This window comes from Opisthocomus hoazin, chromosome 11 (genome assembly GCF_030867145.1).
Source record: "Opisthocomus hoazin isolate bOpiHoa1 chromosome 11, bOpiHoa1.hap1, whole genome shotgun sequence".
In the NCBI taxonomy this organism is placed as follows: domain Eukaryota; kingdom Metazoa; phylum Chordata; class Aves; order Opisthocomiformes; family Opisthocomidae; genus Opisthocomus; species Opisthocomus hoazin.
The window spans coordinates 21,795,595-21,816,592 of record NC_134424.1 but is presented as its reverse complement, the minus strand read 5'-3'; the positions used below and the strand labels follow the sequence as shown (position 1 = coordinate 21,816,592).

Genomic DNA, 20,998 nt, shown 5'->3' with positions numbered 1-20,998 from the left:
GACAGCCCTCCGCTCTTACAGAAGGTGGCACCAGCTCCGGGCAGAGGGCATGGCTACAGGAGGAAGGGCTCACAGCACCCCGGCTAACCCTGCGCCCCGCCGCTCCACGGTGTCAGAGACGCGCTGTGGGGGGGGGAGCAAGGAACCGACTCAAGATCACCGGGAGGGCTGGGGGCTACAGGGTTTCCCTCCAGTTTTCAAACACTCATGACATTGGGGGTAAAAAGCGCAAGTCTGGTTATATCACAAGTTATCTTTCTGCTTTCTTTTCCACCCACGCCTCAAACCCGATTCCTTCGAAGCTCCACTACTGCAGACCGGGGGAATGTCCGGAAGGCGTTACCGATTCCTTGACAAACGTAATGCCATTGCTTCAGCAAAACGTGCTCTGGCACCGGAGCGCCCTGTGCCCACTACCCTCGCTTCGTTCTCAGCATGACCCTGCCAAGAGATGTGCACAAGGTGACATTACAGGGAGGTTTTTCCCCGCTTTCCCAGCTCCCTTCTTGTGGATCAAAATGTATCCACTTTTTTTGTACAGAAGAGGAAGTTAATTGAGCCCCCAAATTTTCAGCTTAGTTTCAAGATTGCTCCAGTTCGACTTCCACCAGAGAGGTGCTCATCAAAGCCAGCCAAGGCAGGAGTGGCGGGCTTCTCTCCCCTCCATTTAGGAAAAAAAAAAAGAGATGATGAAAAGAAGACAAAACCATCGCAGTAAAGCAGAGTGGGGACTTCCCGCACGGTTTTGCTAATGTCCCTTAATCCTCTTCTCTAAACATTTCTGGTGTTAGTCAAATGCCTCTTGATCAAACATCGTCAGTGGTGCCAAACCTGATAGCTGACACAGACAAGTGCTTGTCAGAGTCTAGAAGGCAGGAATGTCATTTGCACGTGAGCCAAACTATAATTAAAGCCATGATTTTGACTCCAAAAGGTTACTGTAGCAAGACATTATGTCATCAAGCTTTCTGTTAGCACAAAGGTTTAAAACATCCAATGACTGTCCTTAAAAATTACAAGGCATTCACTGTTTCAAGTACCTAAATTAGCTTTTTTTCCCCATAACACTATGGGGGGAGTTTTTCCTTCCCTTCCAACCAAAGGGAAGCGTTATCAGTAGCATACGTGCAGTTGCAGTTTTTACTGTACCTGAATCACTGTCCTCTCTTACAGAGGAGAGGACCAGGGAGAGGCAGGAGTGTTAACTTCTACGACTACACACAGTCATGCATCCTGATCTGTAAGGCAAATGAAATGGTAGAGGCCCAAACCCAAACCCTCTCCTGGTGCAAGCATGGCTGCCCAGGGTCAGAGGGACACCACACCACGCAAAACACAGCGATTAATTGCCCACCCGAACAGAACAGGCGCGGGTTCCAAAGGGTCCCAGCAGTGGGTGCAGCCGTTGTGTGCGCAGCTGGACTGAGACCTCCCCTGCTTACTTTCTTCCTTCCTGCTGTTCACTGACTCCCCATTTAATTTTCTCAAAAAAAAAACCCAAATAAAATTGGCCTCCCTAAGCATATAAGAAGTCACAGCCCCTAGCACTGCTTTAGCTTAATGCAACGCTACTCCTAGTAACTATGGCAGCATATTTTTGTGGTATGTGTATCTCTGTTTCCACTGCTTCGTGGATATAACAGTAAAAGATCCTCCCCTTTTACCATTTCATTTGCCGTATGCTGAGCTACTTCCCAGCTGTATATTCAATGAAAAAAATCATTAGAAGGTCAGAACAAAAAAAAAAAATCTTTGTTTTAAAAGCACCTTTGAAAGAAAATAATTGAGCTTTCATGCTTTAAAAGAAGAATATGAAATTAGCATAAGCCTGTCGTACATTTACACATCCACAGTTTGAACTGGATAGCGAACAGAAGGCTTTGATGTTGCCTATTTTCTTCTGACTGGTAATTAACAACAACAACAAAGGAGCTTAAGGAAACATCGGCTAGATTTTTAACACCACCACCAGCTAAAACAAACATCTACACAGAGGAAATAAGTATGCTGAATGTTAAATATAATGATGAGAAACAAAAACTAAATCCTCTCAAACATCACCTGAAGCCAAATTATTGAAAACCGTAACAATGGGCTGTCCCGTTCTCCAAAGCCGCGTACCACTGCTTCCCACAGATGCCATGGTGGCTTCTGTCTACACCCCATTTTATCTAAGCTTTAGCGTGTACTATATTTAACAACACTTATAGCTAAATTCACTACTGAATCAAGATCTGCTCCAGCAAAGTGATGTAACCATACGCACCTGGGTATAATTACACTTCCCCCCCTTCCTCTGCAATCAATGTGAGGACCATATGACACCTTCCAAGACGGCGAGATAGATGTGACCAAAGGAGGCCCTTTGAGAGAAGAATCAACTACTTTAACTTCTACCTCGAAAGACTAAATTGTCAACCTACATAAGAAATCAAAACGGGGGATTAAAATCACAATTTTTCAGCTTTATTAAAAACTAGGAAACATATTATCAGAGAAGCAGTTAAAACGACATGTAAATCAGCGTTGACTGCATTCAGCTGTAAGAGACATTAAACCCCTGCTATTTCAAACTGAATCTTTATATTAGAAATTAATATTAAAGACTGAATTTTAACACCTTCCCCCTACCTACCCCTTACCCTAACCCCTGGTGAAGACCAGCTCCTCTGCAGAGACAGCGACAGTTTTGTACGACCAAAGGAGGCACACAGGGAAGATGATTACGGCAGTAACAAAGCTACTGAAAGTCCCTTCACAAGGTGGCCTTCTGCTCGGCGCTGTGTGGCAGATGAGCCCCACGATGTGCCGCAGAGCTGTGCTCCTCGGTACCAAGGGGAAAACTTGGAGCCAGTCTATACACGATCTGGATTTTCAAGTGGAAGAACACAGAAGGCTGTTCCTAGGGACGGACAGCAGAAAACAGGCACGCCTTCAGAAACGAGATCACAACTATTATCTCACCCAGTCTGTCTGAGCCGGTCGTCTCTGAAGGAACTCACACCAGATAGTTTTGCATATCCATAAAACCAAACATATTTGTTTTTAAAAATGTTGTCAAAGAAGAAGTATTAAAAAGCTTAACCCCACATAAGAGCGCTCCAGGGAGGTGTTTGCCATGTGCACCAGAACCCACACAGACCTGACCGCGGGACCAAGGCCCTCTGCTCAGTCAGCGCCTTTTAGACATTTTTAAGTAGTGTACTAAGCCCATTTCTTGCCTTGGTTCACACAGTTGGAAACTGTGGAGATCCAAACTCCAGTAATGTGTTCTTCAAGAATGCCTGAAGAACAAAATAAACCACAAACCCTGAAGAAGGCAGAAGAAAGAACACCCCAGATTATGGCAGTCTAGGATTACAGATAAGCAAATTCAAGGGAATATATAGGGAAACCTTAGCCAACTGCTAATTCGTAATTACTTCCTCAATAACTCGCACTGAAAATTCATCTGAGTTGTAGATTTGAAAGGAATAAATGCTGTGGCCTTCATTTATATAAATCACTGTGATTTTCAGTAAGAACGGAGAATAGTTTATGGCCGGCCATGTGCAATCAATGTCCATTAGTAAGAGCTATTAAAGCAAGTAATCAGACCACAAATCTCTCCTGTAGTTTGCAACATACGGGAGCAATTCTTTCCTGCGCTGAGAGGGAACAATCAGCCCCACACTGCTGGACACTACAGCTCTTCTAAGTTTCCACCGAGAAAAACTCTCAAGGAGAGATCATAAACTTTTACGGCAAATTCTCTCCACCTAGAATTCAAACGGAAACTCCCTTTTCATATTTAAAGGTTGAAGTTAACAATCCTATGCCACCAGATTCGAAGCAATCTTCCAGCTATCGCACAGGCAGGACGTTTTTCCCAGTTCTTCACCGAATGGGGCAGCAAGGGGTGGAGGATCTAATCCCGAACTGTCCGTCCCTCTCCACCCTGTACCACTGAAGCTGCGCACGTGCTTTGGTTTTTTACAGACTATGAGCACTAACACTTCCTCTCAATTGCCAAAGCAAACCAAGACTCGCCTATCTAGAAGAGTATGGATACAAATAACTGCTGCTGCACTAGTCTCCCATATAAGGTGTTTTAAAGCAGCTCGCTTTCCGTCTTGATTAAAAACAAGAGGGCAGACAAGCCACATAACAGGAGCTGGTGTTGTCCTTCCGCTGACCTATTTCTACGGCACCACTGTTCTATCACAGGAACACCTCCTGTGTTGTGCTCTCCCTAACAGCAGGCATTCAAACAAAGCCCCAGGGCACACAGGAATCGGTGGCGTGGACACAGCTACTTTGAAAAATACCTGGGAGAAGAGTGTGAACTCACCATTGCAACCCAGTCCAGTGTCTGTCTACAAGAGGCACCTTCACCTAGGTTGAGTCTCAATATGTCCAGCATTCCTTGTAGCAGACATCTGAATTGCCAGGCACACTCAGAGTCCAGACCAGGCACATCAGTGCTATAAACATGACTATGCACAAGAGATCACTCACGTCTTTTTGTAGCACGTCTGTAAGACACTTAAATGCCTTTGGCCTGCCTGGCTGTCTCCCTACTTTCACGTGGGTGCTGGCGGCCCAGACATTTTTCTCTCCAGACATCATTCACTACCTCTAGATAGCACCAGGAATAGGAGGCAAACGCTGTTACTACCGTCTGAGAATCCCATTCTGGAAATTTTCATGGCACATTTTCTGTGCCTGGCTCCTCTGAGCATTTATCCTATGGGATATTTTTAGAGAAGTTAAATACTTCTACTGCGTGGAGTCCAGTACGAAGACCCTCTAGCTACAGTTCTCCATCCTGTAAGGACTGGACTGTCCTCTGCATGAATTTAAACTCTGTTTTCTGCAGGCCTTTGATGTCCATGAATATTCTCCCAAATGGTTTGGATACTTGGAAAACTGACAGAGAACTGACCTCTGTATTAATTTGAAACACCTTTTCTCTACTAACGAACAACAGCTAGCTGCTAGTTTCTTGTGTGCAATCATCGTTTTGTTTCTTTATCACAAGCACTATCTCCTAATTTTATTGTCATGTTACACGTCGTCAGTCTTACCAGCATGTTCTAGCACTTGCTACTTGTCCCATTACTGACCCGTCACAGTTTGTCTCTCCCTTTAATTACAGTTAATGAAACACTGGAACATGGGGATAGCCATTATTTACGTCTAGGCATATTTTTTCTCTGCTCTTCAAAGCCTTCTGCTTCTGCTAGATTTCTTCATTAGTGTTCCATCTCTTTTTAGAGGGATGAGAAATGTCTGTTCTCTTACTATCCTTGCTTGTTCTCAGGCTCTGGAAAAGAAACCAAAAATACGTGAGCAGCAAAGTTGAGAAACCTGTGTCATTCACCAGAGGAGTGAAGATGTATCCTAAGTAACTTCTCAGAGCCAGTTTAAGTCTGTCAGGGTTTATTAGGACAAATGCATCTTCATATAATTGTTTGGTTCTGTTGTCTGACCCTGAGCAAACAAGCCAGCGAGGAGCCAGCTTGGCTGGTTTTAGCCTGCTTTACTCCGGCCACAGCAAGAGTCCGGCTGCAACCTGTCACACAGGAGGTACTGCTAGCGAGAAGACATTATGATGCCCTGCCACGAGTACGTGTAGTACTTAACACACAAGTTAAGGAGACAAGAAACTTGCAGGCTATATTAAAAGACAAAAAAACAGCAAAAAAAAAAAAACCCACAGGGAAGAGAAAGGTAAAAAACCATGTTGTACTTTCATTGTGTATGGTTTCTGCCCTTTTCTGTATTTAGTGGAATACATGGAAGGATGCTTACTCAAACTCTAGCAACTCAGACTTAAGGGAAAGACTAGCATAACTAAATACAATAACCTTTGCTTTTTAAAAAATGTAAAATTGCATTTAACTTCTCTTCCTGTCCAATCCACAAGAAGCTTTGCTCATCGCATTCTTGGCTGTGAAGTGATGGCCATACTGGCCTCCTGCTCCATATCTAACCATCCTTTAAGGACTTTAACCTGACTTAGAATAGAACAGAATTGTTTAGGATGGAGGAGATCTTCAAGATCATCCAGTCCAACCACTGACCCAACACTGTCAATTCCACCACTAAACCATGTCCCTAAGCTCCACATCTGCATGTCTTTTAAACACATCCAGGGATGGTGCCTCAAGCACTGCCCTGGGCAGCCTGTTCCAACGCTTCACAACTCTTTATGTGAAGAAATGGTTCCCAATATCCAATCTAAACCTCCCCCGGCACAGCTTGAGGCCGTCAGTGCTAGCTGATGAATCCGTGTACCTGTACTTCATTATCACTTGCAGGGTGCTCTGGAAACTGCAGATTCAGAGATGTTCTCCAAACGACCAGCAGAAACCTACAGCCTTCTTACTCCCACCTTCCTTACTTAAAAGTTAAGCTGAACAAGCCTCAGCTGAAATTCCATGCTGGATTTTTCTCATCTGTTTTGATACAGTATTTTTTCCCCTCATAATCAATTTTAAGAAACCTGAGCTCTAATGTGCTTGCAAGTTTGAATGACAAATTGCTTACCAGCAATGTAGAAACATACCTTGACCCACCAGACAAGGAAACTGTGCTTCACTTCCACCCCAAACCATTAGAAAACAGGACATGTTCACTTCAAGTTCCCTCAAAGCACTTGGGAGAAGCTCTTTGTCTAGCAAAGAAAGGAACTGGTCTTTCTTCTGAGAATATTTTAGAGGAAAATGAATTCATTTATGTCAAATTTGCTACTAACTCCCCCTCCTCACACTTACATAGGGATTTATATAGTTCTGTATAAAAAAATAAATCAATTTTCTTAACCTACTAAATGAGAGTTTAAAAAAAATAAGCCTACCATAAAATATTTTTGGAGGTTAATTTTTGCCAGGAAAAACCAGCAGCAGCTCCTGGCTCTGTGCTCCCTACGCACCACTTTGAAGCGACCTGAATACCCCCAGCGGTACCTGCATCCAGTCTGGGAACTCCTCACTCCCTCGCTGCTTTTTCCTTACTCGGTGCTGTTAACATAGGGCGTTGGTCACATTAAACTCAGTAAATACTCAACAACTACCTTGAAAGTAGCCCCTTGATTCATATATACTTGACCAAAGGCCTGAGTGAAATGAGTTAACTGCAAATATGTGGTCTTTATATTCTTTGTTACAGAGATGCAGTTAAAACTCAGAGACAGCTCAAACTCTGAGAGTAAACACTGTATTTTAAAGACTTATTCTGCCTTTTGGAAACTTCCATTGAAGATTTTTATTTGAAAGCAAACTAGTTATTAGTTTATACTGTCTAATGTAAAAATCCTAACAAGTGGTTTGTGTGAAGCTGTATTTTATTTTGCCAATTTGCAAGGATTTATTCTTTAAAACACAGAACGTACCCACCCCAGATACTATTGCAGTTTAATGTCGCAAGTGTAATGTAATAGTGACTGCTTGCTTCACAATGTTCAAACTCACCTGTGAATACAGGCCACTCTGTTTCAAATTCCCACGTAAATACATACATGATCCTGCCAAAACAGGAACCACAGTCCTGCATTTTGTACGACAGATTTTGAGAAAGCTTATTTTGGGAAATATTCTTCCAAACAGCTGCACCAGATAGCAGGTAAAGCACAGGAGCCAGATGGTATCCATGAAGAGAAACAAGTACCACTTCACATCTTGTAATAAACCTGAGGCTGCACCCTAAGGAACATTTGCTGCATCGCCGGCCGCAGCACCCAAGCTGCCTGTTAGCAAGTGCAAACCTGCCTGACAAAGTAAAACAAAAAAGGTGTTCAGTGTCTCCTTCTCTGGAGCTACTCAAACCCCGCCTGGCCGCGGGGCTGTGCAGCCTGCTGTAGGTGCCCCTGCTTCAGCAGGGGGTTGCACTGGGTGATGCCCAGAGGTCCCTACCAACCCCTGCCATGCTGGGATTCTTTTCATATTTTGAATGGAGAAGTGATTGCATCTTTTTTTTCTGGTGAAGAGAGAGTTTACTACAGAAACATCAGAATGTTTGATTATAATTATAGGGATACATAAATACCTATTACAGTTTAATTAAGAAGATAAATTCCATTTTCAGCTCTACAGGGCAGATTTTAATCTAGCTTTCAGTGCTTTCAGTCTGTTTGCACAGGACAGCTACTGCATGCACGGTCTACAGTACATTATGCATATCTTGAATTATTCCTTTGTACAACAGCTGAATTTTAGGCGTACAGTGTTGTCTAGAGCACTGCTGCAGTCCCTTAGTGCTGGAAGCTGTTAATCTGTGTTGTGCAAGCCTTCCTTTGTCTCCAGGCTGAGGTCTTATTGTATTTTCCTTGCTTATTAAAAATAGCTGGTAGTATTGTCAAGTTAGTGGGATTAACCTACTTTACAAAGGAAATTAGGTCAGTTACTATATTCATGCCCAGCCTCCAGCTCTCATGCATTGTTACAGCCCTCTTGCATCCTACAAAATGGGTGGCTTCCTGGGGAAGAGAGATCTGTGTGCAGCAGCCTGCTCAATCCCACACTCGAACACAACCCTGACACAAACAGGGTGGGGCGAAGGCCCCGTCACTTGCCATTAGTCTCTGCTGATACAAACCTCTTGGCCAGCGAAGAAACATGACTTACTGTAGACCGTTAAGAGGTGCTCCGTTAGCAGGTTGTTTGTGACAGCGAAGACAAATTGGGCTCTTACATACGTCTGATATTTGAAACACCTAAAAAAATCAGACTCCAAAACAGTTTCTGAGGTTATCTTCACCAAAACACCTAGGACCACCCCTTCCAAACCTGCCTTGCCTGAAACGGAGATGTAGATGAAACAGCCACTGACAGAGGAACGCACTCGGCCAACCACCAAGCTACTAATCCTCTCTGACTAGAGAGGGAAGGAAGGGGTGACAGTACCCCACCCGCAGTAATGGGCCTCGATAGCTATGGTGGCATCTGAAACACTGGGCACACTGGGAGAAAGAAGCGATTGCTCATGCTCTGTGCAGCTGCTGGTGTCTCGGGCTAGGTGCAAGACACAAGGCCCAGCTGCTTACCTGCCACGCAACGACCAGGAACGCAAGCGCTCACAAGGCAAAAGGCTCAGCAGACCACGTCTCCACTCACTCCGTCCTCAGCTTTTTGAGTCCTCCTTTGCTCTTGGCCCCTTATTTTTATTCACTACAGTTACTAAGTAAAGGCTAAGTTCAGAAATTACAATTGTTCGTTTAGGCAGGGCAGTCTGCTGTGTGCCCCCAAACAGAGCTCGCTCCTGCCTCTCCCCAACCACAGCTCCCTGTGAGAGCTCCAGGGCAGAGCTCTTCTGTCTGCTGCTGTCAGAAAAACTTTTATTCTGCCTGCAATTTCCCCACGCCGAGGAATCCTCATTATTGTCTTCCCAGTAACAGGACAAGATTGACCCCTAGATAACACACCAAGAGAAAATAACACACAAAAGAGAATTACCCCTCTGGTGTTTCTCTGACAAGTCTTCCTCTCCAAACCAGTTCACAGCCACCCTCTCACCTTCACACCAAGGCAGGAAAATCAACAGGTAGTGAAAACATGCTGCAGTTACATGTAATTTAGACAGCTAGCTACCTGCATCTAGAAGAAAGAACTGAAAGTCAACAGTACGCATTTTCTCTTTCCTGTCAGCTGCAAGCTGATCTACCCCTAACAAAGAGATTACAATTTCTGCATATTAATTATACTCCAGAAAAGGAGAGAGAGAGGAAAGAAAGTAGAACAAATCCAGGCTGCACAGGGCATTCCTTTCTCCAGCATAATGAGCTGCCACAATGGAACCTTTAGCATTCCTTGGTATCCACTTCTCCTTCCCATGCTCACCCACACGCCTAGATATTTCTGGGAAAGGCTGAGTCACCAGGAAGCCTACGATTCTGTAGAACCACCCCCGCAAGAGACCATACAGAAAAGCCTCAGGAATAAGCACTCCCGTGATTCCTTACTGCGGTACTTTTGAACAGATGACAGAAATAAAACCTTTTCTGTTTTGTTTTTTTTCTTCAAGTGCCCAGAGAGCGCAGAGAACGAAGCGGCATATAGCACACACCGACTCTCCCACCCCCTTGGGTTACCTCAGAAGCAGTGTCTACATTAAACAGCATCCTTTACAGCCTCTCTTCTGCATCTTCTTTAAGCAATGCCTAGGATACACAGGCAAGTGAACATTGCCAGGGGTGTCCCCGTGAATCCCACCAAGCCAGGACTGACAACTTTCAAATTTCAAATAAAGCTCCTTCTTTTCTTATTTTCCAGGATCATCTCTGCATAGGAGCCAAATGAGCGCTCCTTAGCTGTGCAGCAGATCTGGATTTTGTAACATGATTTTGTAACACGATTTTTTGCCTCAGCATTCCCCAAAAGAAATGCATAGACTCAAAGAAGTCATCAATGACAGTAGCAGTAAGCAACAGGCCGATCAAAATAGCATTTATCCCTTCTACAGCACATGACACATCAGCAGGTATTTTTTGTCTGTTGACACCACAAAGCACAGCTAAGAAGCAGGAGCACGTTCCAAAGACGTATGCAACCCAAATCGGCTAACACAGGTAAATGAAATGACAGAGATGCCAACTGCAGGATGGACAACCTAAGAATCATAAGACATTTGCAACATTTTTACTTTTTTCTGGATCATTACAGGTCAAGCAGAGTCACACCTTCACTGCGTAACAAACGCTCACTTTGCACTGTTGAATGTCACTCCTCCTCAGAGCTAACGGCTTCAAGAACCAGGGATAATCTCGCACCCAAATTAAATAAATACTGCCACAACAGCTCCTTGTTTTGTAGCAACATACTACATCCCTGGCATTTTCCTCACCAATCGGAACATATGGCAGACAAACACTGTAAGCAATGAACTTGGAGAAAGGCTCCCCACCCGCCATCCTCTGCATGGGTAGGTGGGCAGGGTGGTCAGCTCTTCCCCCACACAAGCACAGAATGACATTTCGCAGAGTTCCTATGTTCATTACCTTGTAGCAAACATTGCTCTCAGGGAAGAGAAGGTAGCAGCATCTTCTTTCAAAGCCTTCAGCTCATTTCGTAGCTTCATCATGGTCTCTGTAACCATAGCTTTCTCATTTTCATACTTGCTTTTTAAGTTGGCAAGGGCTACCTCTGCAGTCTATTGTTTACCAAGAAGAACAGAAACACACTGGTTAATGAAACTCTTCACAAAGTGGCTGGCTAAGCGATTTCTAATCACTGTTCACATAATTAAACATCTACTTTGCACTGGCATGTTAAAACTTCTGGTCAACTTTTCTTGCACAAATTAAATAAAATTTCATCTTTGAACACTGAAAATAGATCAGATACATGGGTCTCCTACTGCCATTAACCATGCAGCAGCACCTAGGAAGTTACAGAATATACATTTAGTGACACCTATCTCCAACTGCTAAACCAAATTAAACTTCACATACTTCAACACAAAGAACAAAAAAGTCTATTTAGTATCTCTATATTTAAACACATCCATCAATCACTTGCACAGTTCTCTAACCCTTACAGCATTTTGCCTATCTTACGTTTTGGGACACCTTTATTCAAATGTGCAAAAGAAAACTGAAAGTATGTGCATATTTATTAAACAACATTATACCCTTTTTTATTTGAAGACAACTTCAATTTGCATTACTCTAGAGGAGACAATTAAGCATGTCACATGGTGTCTTAATAGCAGTTATTTTCAGCTACTGCACTGCCAACATGTATCAAATGGCACAGCTTAATTACCAAGGACTAATTTTACCTTTCACTCACTATTTTGACCATGTTCTTATATCACACCCTCATCTTGGACAGATTTCTTTATTTTGCAATTTGAGAGGGGAGAGTACAGAAGCCTCAGAACTCTTCTAAGGGTAACTATTAGAAATTTTTCAAGTAGAAAATAAGATTTACATCCTCATTTTAGGTGTCTTACATTAAATATAATCTAATTCAGACAGACAGCAGATCAAAGCTACCTTAAGCTTAACAAAAAGTCTCATGCGTATGTGACAAGCAAGAGTCAGCTCCAGCCCCAGCGCTCGGCTTTCCAGCAGCACAGCTGTGTGCCCCTAATGAAACAGCCCTGCTTCAGCCTCGCACCGAGCAAACAGCAGCAACTAAAGCCCCACTGAGTTGGGAGCACGGCAGTATGGCCTCAAAGATAAATTCTCTTGTGTTCATGACCTAATTCCCTGACACTATAACCTTCACGTCTGTAAGACCTGGTTACCTGTTTGTTGGCCTTCAGCACAGTTCTCAGCGTTGCTATCTGCTCTCTCTTGGTGCTCAGCAGAGACTTCAGCTTCAGGATTTCTTCCATGAGAGCTTCCTTGTCTTTGTCCACCACTGGCCCAAGTTCCTGAGTGGCAACACGCTGCCTGGACAACTCGGTGGTTCTGTCCACGGCAGCTTGCAGGTGTTTGATCTGATCCCGGATTATAGCGATCAAGTTGTAAATGTTCATCGGTTCCTTCCGAGGATCTGACACAGGAGACGGCAGAGATGACACTGGAGATGGGCTGCTGTCACCGCTCCCGTTCTCTGCCTTTCCTAACTCTATAGTTAGCAGCCCTTTAGAAAGAAGAATGGGAGACCTTCTTCCCTTGGTCTCTGGACTACTGCGTCCGCCTTTGCCTTCCTTGTAGTAATCCAGCATCACTCTGTTTGGAGTTTCATTGTTGCACATGCAGACGTGGTGGTATAAATTGGCCAATTCTTCACTGAAGGTGACTAGCTCATCTTGGGCCACGCTGAGGCTGCCCTGTGTTTCTCCAGCAACATCACTGACTTTCTTCAGCTCCTTCTCCAGCCTGGCCACCTGTTCTCTATCATGCCTACTGGATTTTTCTAGTGAGGTGATCTTTTCAGCGAGAGCCTGGCTCTCAGTCTCATACCTGCTCTTCTCTTCCTCATATTTTGTCTCACATTCTTTGTATTTGGCCTTAACATTTTTAAGCTCTTCTTTTAGGTCAGTAATCTCAGCCACAGCCACTTTGTACTTGCACTCCAGGATCTCTGGCCCATTGATGTCAACTTCATAATAATCTCCGTCTTCATGGCTGTCTCGGTCCTTCTCATTGTCAAGGGCAGACTGGCGTTCCTTGCTGACCTGCAGCTTCTTCATCGCGTTCAGGTTTTCTGTGAGTCTGCCAACTTTCTCGTGCTGCTCCGAGAGGGCCCCCCGTGTATTTTCCAGCTGCTTCTGAGATTCCTGTAGCGTTGTTAACAAGTTCACCTTTTCTCTTTCCATCTGAAATGCATGAACACAGACATCTACATAAAGGAAACTATCACTGGAAGGTTTTATTACGAGAGACAGCAACTTAGCCAAGGTCCATACGGTTACAGAAATCCAATCACTTACACATTCTGGAAAAGGCTATTTAATTTATGCTAAAACTATCTCAAGCACAGTGTTTCTTGCCAATTCCTCCTTATTTCCACTCCAAAATGTACATTTTTACACACTTCTTCCACAGCTGATGGTCTCATTGTGAAAACATCCTTTCAGCTGAAGATAGGCTAAAGTTCACTCTTATCTTGCAAATTATTAAGTAAATATTAGAACACATGCAGTTAGTCTATGGTGAATGCTTGGAGTTTCACGAAAGACTCAGAAATACTGAAACTTTTAAAGTTGCTCTTCTGAAAGTTCTCCAGAAATTTTTTCCACAAAGGCTTTTTTAATAGAACACTTCAAGCTTAACAAAGTAACTGTAAAACACTTCCAGGCAACACAAATATGTATCTTGTTTCGAACTCTCCAGCCTCCCAGTAGCACAAATATAACACAGAAATGCTTGGTACTGATTAAAACCTCACGTTCTTCAAACTAATTACAGAGAAAAGGTGTACAAAATTACTTTTCATGAAGATGACTGGAGTAACTATCAATTTTTGAACAAAATACCAACTTTCTTCACTGGTGACGTAATGAAGTGGACACAGCATGCACTGCACAGAAGGTGCACTGCAACACGACTGCTAGCTTCTGTGCATAAAACAAAAAAGCCATGGCTTTCCACTCACAAACATTTAATATCCTCAAATTCTAAGTCAATCAGAGCCTTCACAAATATAGTTCATAGTGTATGGTGGCCACACGAGATATTGAAAAGACCGAAATTACAACCCAAGTGAACTCTAGCAGCTGTTTAGGAAACCCACTTACCTGTACAAGCTGTTGTTTCAGCTTCTGGATTTCAGAAATGTTTAATTCACTGAGAAGATCTGAAACCAGACTCGGGGCTGGAGGGAAGCTTTCATTTTTCTTGGGCGTTGATGTACTGTTCTTGCCGTTGCTGAGTTTGCTGAGGCAGTTTTGTTCAAATCCATTCATGATTTCGTCGTTGTTGGGCTCTGTGGCTTCATCGCTGAACTTCAGTCCATCCAGAGAGATGTTCAGGTGGCTGTTGTACATGGAGTCGTTGATGTTCATGTAGTGAGAGAGCTCCTTACGAAGATTGTTCTTCTGCTCCCGCTCTGTCTTCAATGTCTCTAAGGCCTCCTCAAGCTGGCGTTCGGAGATCTCCTTCAGCCGTATGGCATCTTCTAGCTGGCTGTTGAGAAATTCTGTTTCCTCTTCGAGCCTTTTGATTTCATGCTTCAGGCCTTCAAACTCCACCTGGAGAGGGGAAAGAAGAAACCCTAATGAAAATGTCTGCCTGCAAGGCAACAAGTAATTTCAATTTTGAATGATTTTATTAAATATGGTAAGAATAGAATATTTTTTTTTAAGTTCTGGAGCCTGGTTTTGGCACTATGACTGTAAACACTGCTCACGTAATTTACCTTCACAGAGACCAGAGAACAAAATTTCTAAGCAAACCGTCGAACGAGCTGATCTATTCCAGCTCAATTAAGACAGGTGGGAGATCCAGTGTGTGATAGAGAGGCATAAAAAGCAGGCTTTCCAAGGACATTATGCAAACTCTTTCTCTGTCTGATTAACAAATTCCCTCGCCAACCTTCCCACAAATTCAAGCTCAGCGTTTCCAACACCCAGCATCGCAAAGCTGTTCTTCCAACACCGCTGCACTGCTGTTAGAATATGCCACTCAGCTTCAAACTCTTGGGATGCGCCTAGCAATCACACTCTGCTTTTATACTTTCAAAATAAAATATTTTATCATTTCTGTCATCATAATTTCACCACATCTTGAGAGCGCTACACGGTAGACTCTACACTTCAGACTCATAGTGCTGCTACATGAAATTTGATGGCATGCAGTAAGTTTTTACCTGCAAAACTGCATTTTTTAAAAACTCTCTTGCACTGAAATGATGAACACCAACCATTAGTGTAAAATTTTGAATTCACTGAGGGGAGGGAGCCTAAAGATATCCTTTCCTTACCTTGAAATAAAGCGAAACATACCACATGATACATAGCTATATTTATTTTTGCCAACTGCTAAAGGCATCTGAAATGCCAACATACAATCTGGTAGCATTGAACCACACCTGACTTAAAAACCAGGAATCAATCATGTTAATTCAGTTTTGCAAGTTAAGCCTGGGAAAGCTTGATGGCTTCTTCTAGTTATGTCAGTGGGATAATTAAAGCTTAATAAAATTCATCAAGTAGGATTAGGACAAGGTAGAAAATTAAATAACCCATTGCCATGAAAAGAGTTAGCTCTTGGTTCTATATAGGTCCACTGAGCTCAAATATCTAAGATTGCAAACTATTTTCAAAGGTTCCAGAATACAAACACAGCAGTCAATAATTACTAGCAACTGACAAGACAGCATCTGAGGTTAAACTTGGCTGAGCCCAGAATGATAGCATTCTTGAATATTGTTATTTTAGAATGTGAACATGGAGCTGGGAACTTTCACTTGCTCCTCTGAATACAGTGAATGAGACAAAAAAGGTAAAAACCAAAAGTAACCAACTACATAGGTTGGATTTTCTCAGATCACTATCTCTTCCAGTCTGCATCTAGAACATGATAGCCCCTTCATCACTACCACACGATGTCAGGGCACCCAACACAGCGTAATTAGACCAAATATATTCAGGTGAGAAAAGGTCCAACCTGGAACCCCTTTTTGGGCACATCAGTGAAGCCAAAGCGATAAACACTGACATGAGTTACATTGGCCTGTAACTAGTGGTGTTCCTCAGGGGTCAGTACTTTGCCCAGTCTTGTTCAACTACTTCATCAATGACCTAGATGAAGGGACAGAGTGCACCCTCAGCAAGTTTGCTGATGACACCAAACTGGGAGGAGTGGTGGATACACCAGAAGGCTGTGCTGCCATTCAGCCTGGACAGGCTGGAAAGTTGGGCAGAGAGGAACCTCATGAAGTTCAACAAGGGCAAGTGCAGGGTCCTGCAACTGGGGAGGAACAACCCCATGCATCAGTACAGGCTTGGGGTTGACCTGCTGGAGAGCAGCTGTGCGGAGAGGGACCTGGGTGTCCTGACGGATATCCAATAAGTTGACCATAAGCCAGCAGTGTGCCCTGGTTGACAAGAAGGCCAATGGTCTCCTGGGGTGCATCAAGAGAAGTGTGGCCAGCAGGTCAAGCGAGGTTCTCCTCCCCCTCTACTCTGCCCTAGTGAGGCCCCACCTGGAGTGCTGCGTCCAGTTCTGGGCTCCCCAGTTCAAGAAAGATGAGGAGCTACTGGAGAGAGTCCAGCAAAGGGCTACGAGGATCATGAGGGGACTGGAGCATCTCTCCTATGAGGAAAGGCTGAGGGAGTTGTTCAGGCTTATTAAGACTGGAGAAGAGAAGGCTGAGAGGGGACCTTACAAATGCCTGTAAATATCTTATAGGGGGGTGTCAGGAGGATGGGGCCAGACTCTGTTCAGTGGTGCCCATCAATAGGACAAGGGGCAACGGGCACAAACTGAAGCAGAGGAAGTTCCAGCTGAACATGAGGAAGAACTTCTTCCCTCTGAGGGTGACAGAGCCCTGGCACAGGCTGCCCAGAGAGGTTGGGGATTCTCCTTCTCTGGAGATATTCAAACCCTGCCTGGACGAGATCCTGTGCAACCTGCTCTAGGTGACCTTGTTTTGGTAGGGGAGTTGGACTAGGTGTTCCCCAGAGTTTCCTTCCAACCCCCACTATTCTGTGATTTGGAGTTTCACCTGGAGATAAGTAAAACACCTTCAATATCCCAAACATCTCGCTTGGTAGGGCAGCTTTCAGTCAGAACACTGAAGGTGATCTGAAGAAAATACAAATAAGCTTTTGCTATGTGCTCACTGCAACAGATGGTATTAACACTACTGTTTTCTTCAAAAGCTGTTACTTCAGGTATACTTTACTATTTTCTCAATTGAATCTCGAGTTTGATTTATACAGTAAGACCAACAGGTACCTGAGGAATAAAAATAGTAAATCCCCAACCGATAGATGAAGGTAAGTAAACCTTGCCAAAGCCCACATGTAATCTAACTACCTCTGCAAATGATAACTTGTGGAAATTCCTGAGTTGTTCCAAGAACGTAGTTTTCTAAAATTCTGAAAATAGCTTGAACCATACAATTAAATGTGACTTATCTGCTAAGCAGTCACACAGTCTGACAGTATAGAGCTACTGTAAAAGTCCATGTTTCACGAAAGTAGCTCTAGAAAGGGACAGAACTGGAGAGATGAAGTAAGCACTAAGTAGCAATAAAAACATACGTTCATAAATACACCCGGTTACAGATACTATAGAAATGATGGATGGATGGATGGATGGATGGATGAAGTGTAGCAAAAAGACTAAACCAGGTAACAAAGCAGACTGGTAGAGACTCCACTTCCTTCAAAGAGAGAGACGGCAATGGAAGGACTTAGAGGTCAAAGTAGAAGCAATAAAGTCTTATGACTGTGTATAAACAGAGTCAGAAAGGACTTACACATTTTGGGACAACGCTTGGTACTAAAAGATAGAGCTTATAGTCTCAAAAGAAGTACAAACACAGAAAAGAAGTGGCTGGATGTTCAAACAAGACAGAACCATGCCGTAACACAGGAATTAACCAGTGCTGCCAAGCAACGCTCGCTATTTTGAAAAACTTGCCTGATTTTGCTTCAGGACAGACACTTGTTTCTGTAGACAGATGTTTTCCTCTTCGAGCTCAGTGTAGTCTTGGAGCAAACGTGCTTCTCGGAATTTATATTCTTTAATATCATCTCGCAGGCGGGCCCTTTGGATCTCCACATTCTGATTGACCTGGAAAAACAAACCCCAAAACGATGGTGATTTGAACAGCTACAATTAAATTTCAAAATTTTGTCTTTCCTTATTGTATCAATAAATTAGATCCCATTCAAACTGAAACTCTTCCCCTCCCTACCCGAACTGAAATTGGAAAAAAACAAGTCATTTACACAATATTTATTTAAAATCTATTTAGATTTTTATTTAAAAACTATTTAGATTTTGTTTTCTCACTTCTCTCACAAATTTTCACTCTTGACTCAAAGAAAACTTAATGAGCAAACAGGGAAAGCAGCATTCGCACCTCTGTTGTCTCCCTGGCTGTAAGCAACAGACAGAAGTTCTCCAGATCAGAAGGCAACGCCTGAATCTGTTCACACTTAAACAAGAAGGGCCTTTTCACAAGAGAAAGACAGATGCAGATGACTCCAGACATTCTTATTTGGACATGTATTTGCTGCTACTTTTCAACAGGTCTTTTCTTTATGCCCAGGGCAATATTTGGAAATATGCTCTAACGATTCCTTTTGGAGAGATACACTGAGTTAAAGTTCAAATGAAATCCAAGATCCCAGGTAGAAAGAAATAGCAGCTGCGGTTCACTTACAAAATGTTCCCTCCTCTCAGCCCCAAAACTTTAAAGAAAAGCTTAAAAAAACCAAACCAAAACAAAAAGCACCACCATTACTGTTTTGGGATGGATAAGAAGTAAAAATCAGTATGTTGGAGTATTATGATCTTCAGATCTTCTGTGAATACACACAGACACTTCAATAAATTGAGCTAGCACACATCCAGCTATGTGAATGGCTCACTGTACTTCGCTCTACACTTTTCCAACATATTTTTCCTTCAAGCAACATCTTTAACTACTTAATCAAAACAAAGCAAAAAATGTGTTCTAAAACATTAGCAGAAATATATTCAGATGGGCAAATAGGCAATATAGCTGCCTATAAAAACAGTATCCAGACATTTTAGCAGCTGTACCTGTGAAGTGATGGGATGGTTTTCTAAACAGCTCTAAATCAGCTCAAAACTAACGCGAGCCCATGAAAGAGGCATCCTATCAAGTCAGCTAGGTAGGTTACGGTATCTGATTTCTGTTTTCATCTATCCAGTAGCCTAGTAAAGAAGGCTTCATCCTCTGGCACACAAACTCAGATTCCCCTAGTGTTCTCCACTTCTGGTCGTAAACCAGAACGTCAGCGATGAATAAAGTCATGCCTCAGTCCTCCCGTGAGTGTGCAGCAGGAGCACACAGCAGTAATACCACAGGTATCAACAGGTACCTCCAGAAAGCAAAGAGATAAAGGAAGTCTTTGCAGCAGGAGCATATGCCAAGACTTGAACCTGGCACATTCTGAACAAAAACACAGAATCACCTGCAACTGTTAAAACCAATAAATTTAAATTACAGCTCCCTCACATGTCAAGTAGGGATTAGACTATATAAACTTGTCTGCTTATTTTTAGCACTGACGAGAAGAGCACTACTTCCTAGCACACTGAGAAGCTAAAATAAACATTAATTGCTGAAACCAGACGCTACAGTACAACAAAGCAAATGAGAAGTTGCCGCGTTCCATAATTCCATGCCTCAGCAAGTGGTGGCTCTATCTTTGCACAAAGGCAGGGCCACAGGGCAAGATGCACGGCAGGTACCTGAAGGCTACAGGCGGACAGGAATTCACATCTGAACTTCTTCTCCCTAACAACTGCAGTGACCACCTCTTGCCTTTGGCAGGAAAAGCCTCCAGCCAGATACTGCAAATCATTTAACAGTTAGGATTGCAAAAGGCTTTTGCATCAAACCGAGTTTCACACAAATTAGGAGATTTTATCTGCAGTTTTCCCCATTCCCAAGTAAATGAAATGCAATGGAGGACCTCCCACAAAGCTACTGGTGAGCTTCTCTCCCCACCGTTCAGGTTGCTTTGCTCCTCTTCCTCCCTGGATGATCTAATCTTCGCAGAGGTCAATGCCTGGATAAATCATTGGAGCAGGTCCTTTTTGAAGAAAGAATGGTTTCTGTCCAATCCTGCCTGTTTAATTCAGAGCCACAGCAAGAGCTCATTATTTAATGGGAATGTATTATCGTGCTCTGTCTAGCATAAGAAAAATCACTCTATTTCAATGTGTACAGGAAGGCCAGATTTAAAAATAGCTCCCTTGTTTCCTGACCGGGGAAGGAAGATACAACCTGCATTTACTGGCTGTTCAGCAAGCTGTGCATTCAGTTTGCCCTTAGTGTTTTCTTGTCAGATAAACGTGCATGCTTACGAGCTGCAAGGTTACACTGGGTGCCATGCTATCTCGTGTAACTGACCAAATGGTGGGGTTTTTCGTCTGCAGGAAAGAGAAGCTACTGCGTCCTGCCTTGACCAGATTGTTCTGTTACCCATAAAGAACGTGGTATTCACGTATCTGAAGACAGACACGCATACATTGCACATGTTCTCGCATATGGTGTTTCACAGTTCCTCAAGCACACAGAAGTGAGCTGATCTAGGGAGGAATTTGAACCTCTCTGGGCCTCTTGCTGCTTCAGTGGCTTGGTGGCCTCTTCCTCCCTCTGCCCTGAGCAGGGAGAAGGGGGAGCTGGAACACGAGGGCAGGCCTGGCTACGCTCTCAGCTGTGTGAAAAGTCACATCTCCCCCAAAAGTGAATCATACAGCACTTATAAAATGTCATTACCACCGTGTGGAGAACTGCTGGCCATAAAATCCTGTCGAGTGTTCACCTATCTGACAAAACCCCTCAACTTCTCAACCTGGAGAACATTCCCACTACGCAGAAGCCTCTCACTCATCCTGCCCAGGAAAAGACTGGGA

At 43.4% G+C, this 20,998-nt stretch overlaps 1 protein-coding gene across 3 annotated transcripts in view; it reads right to left on the bottom strand.

Moving 5' to 3' along the window:
• The window catches only part of BICD2 (BICD cargo adaptor 2), a 102,427-nt gene that overhangs the window by 7,200 nt on the left and 74,229 nt on the right, over nucleotides 1-20,998 (bottom strand). For all 3 annotated transcript variants that reach the window (XM_075432659.1, XM_075432660.1, XM_075432658.1), the window contains exons 3-6: nucleotides 18,023-18,175; nucleotides 14,170-14,622; nucleotides 12,229-13,248; nucleotides 10,976-11,127 (exon numbers count right to left, since the gene is read on the bottom strand). In XM_075432659.1, the coding sequence (XP_075288774.1) occupies nucleotides 10,976-11,127; nucleotides 12,229-13,248; nucleotides 14,170-14,622; nucleotides 18,023-18,175 (1,778 nt within the window). The remainder of the gene's footprint in view (nucleotides 1-10,975; nucleotides 11,128-12,228; nucleotides 13,249-14,169; nucleotides 14,623-18,022; nucleotides 18,176-20,998) is intronic.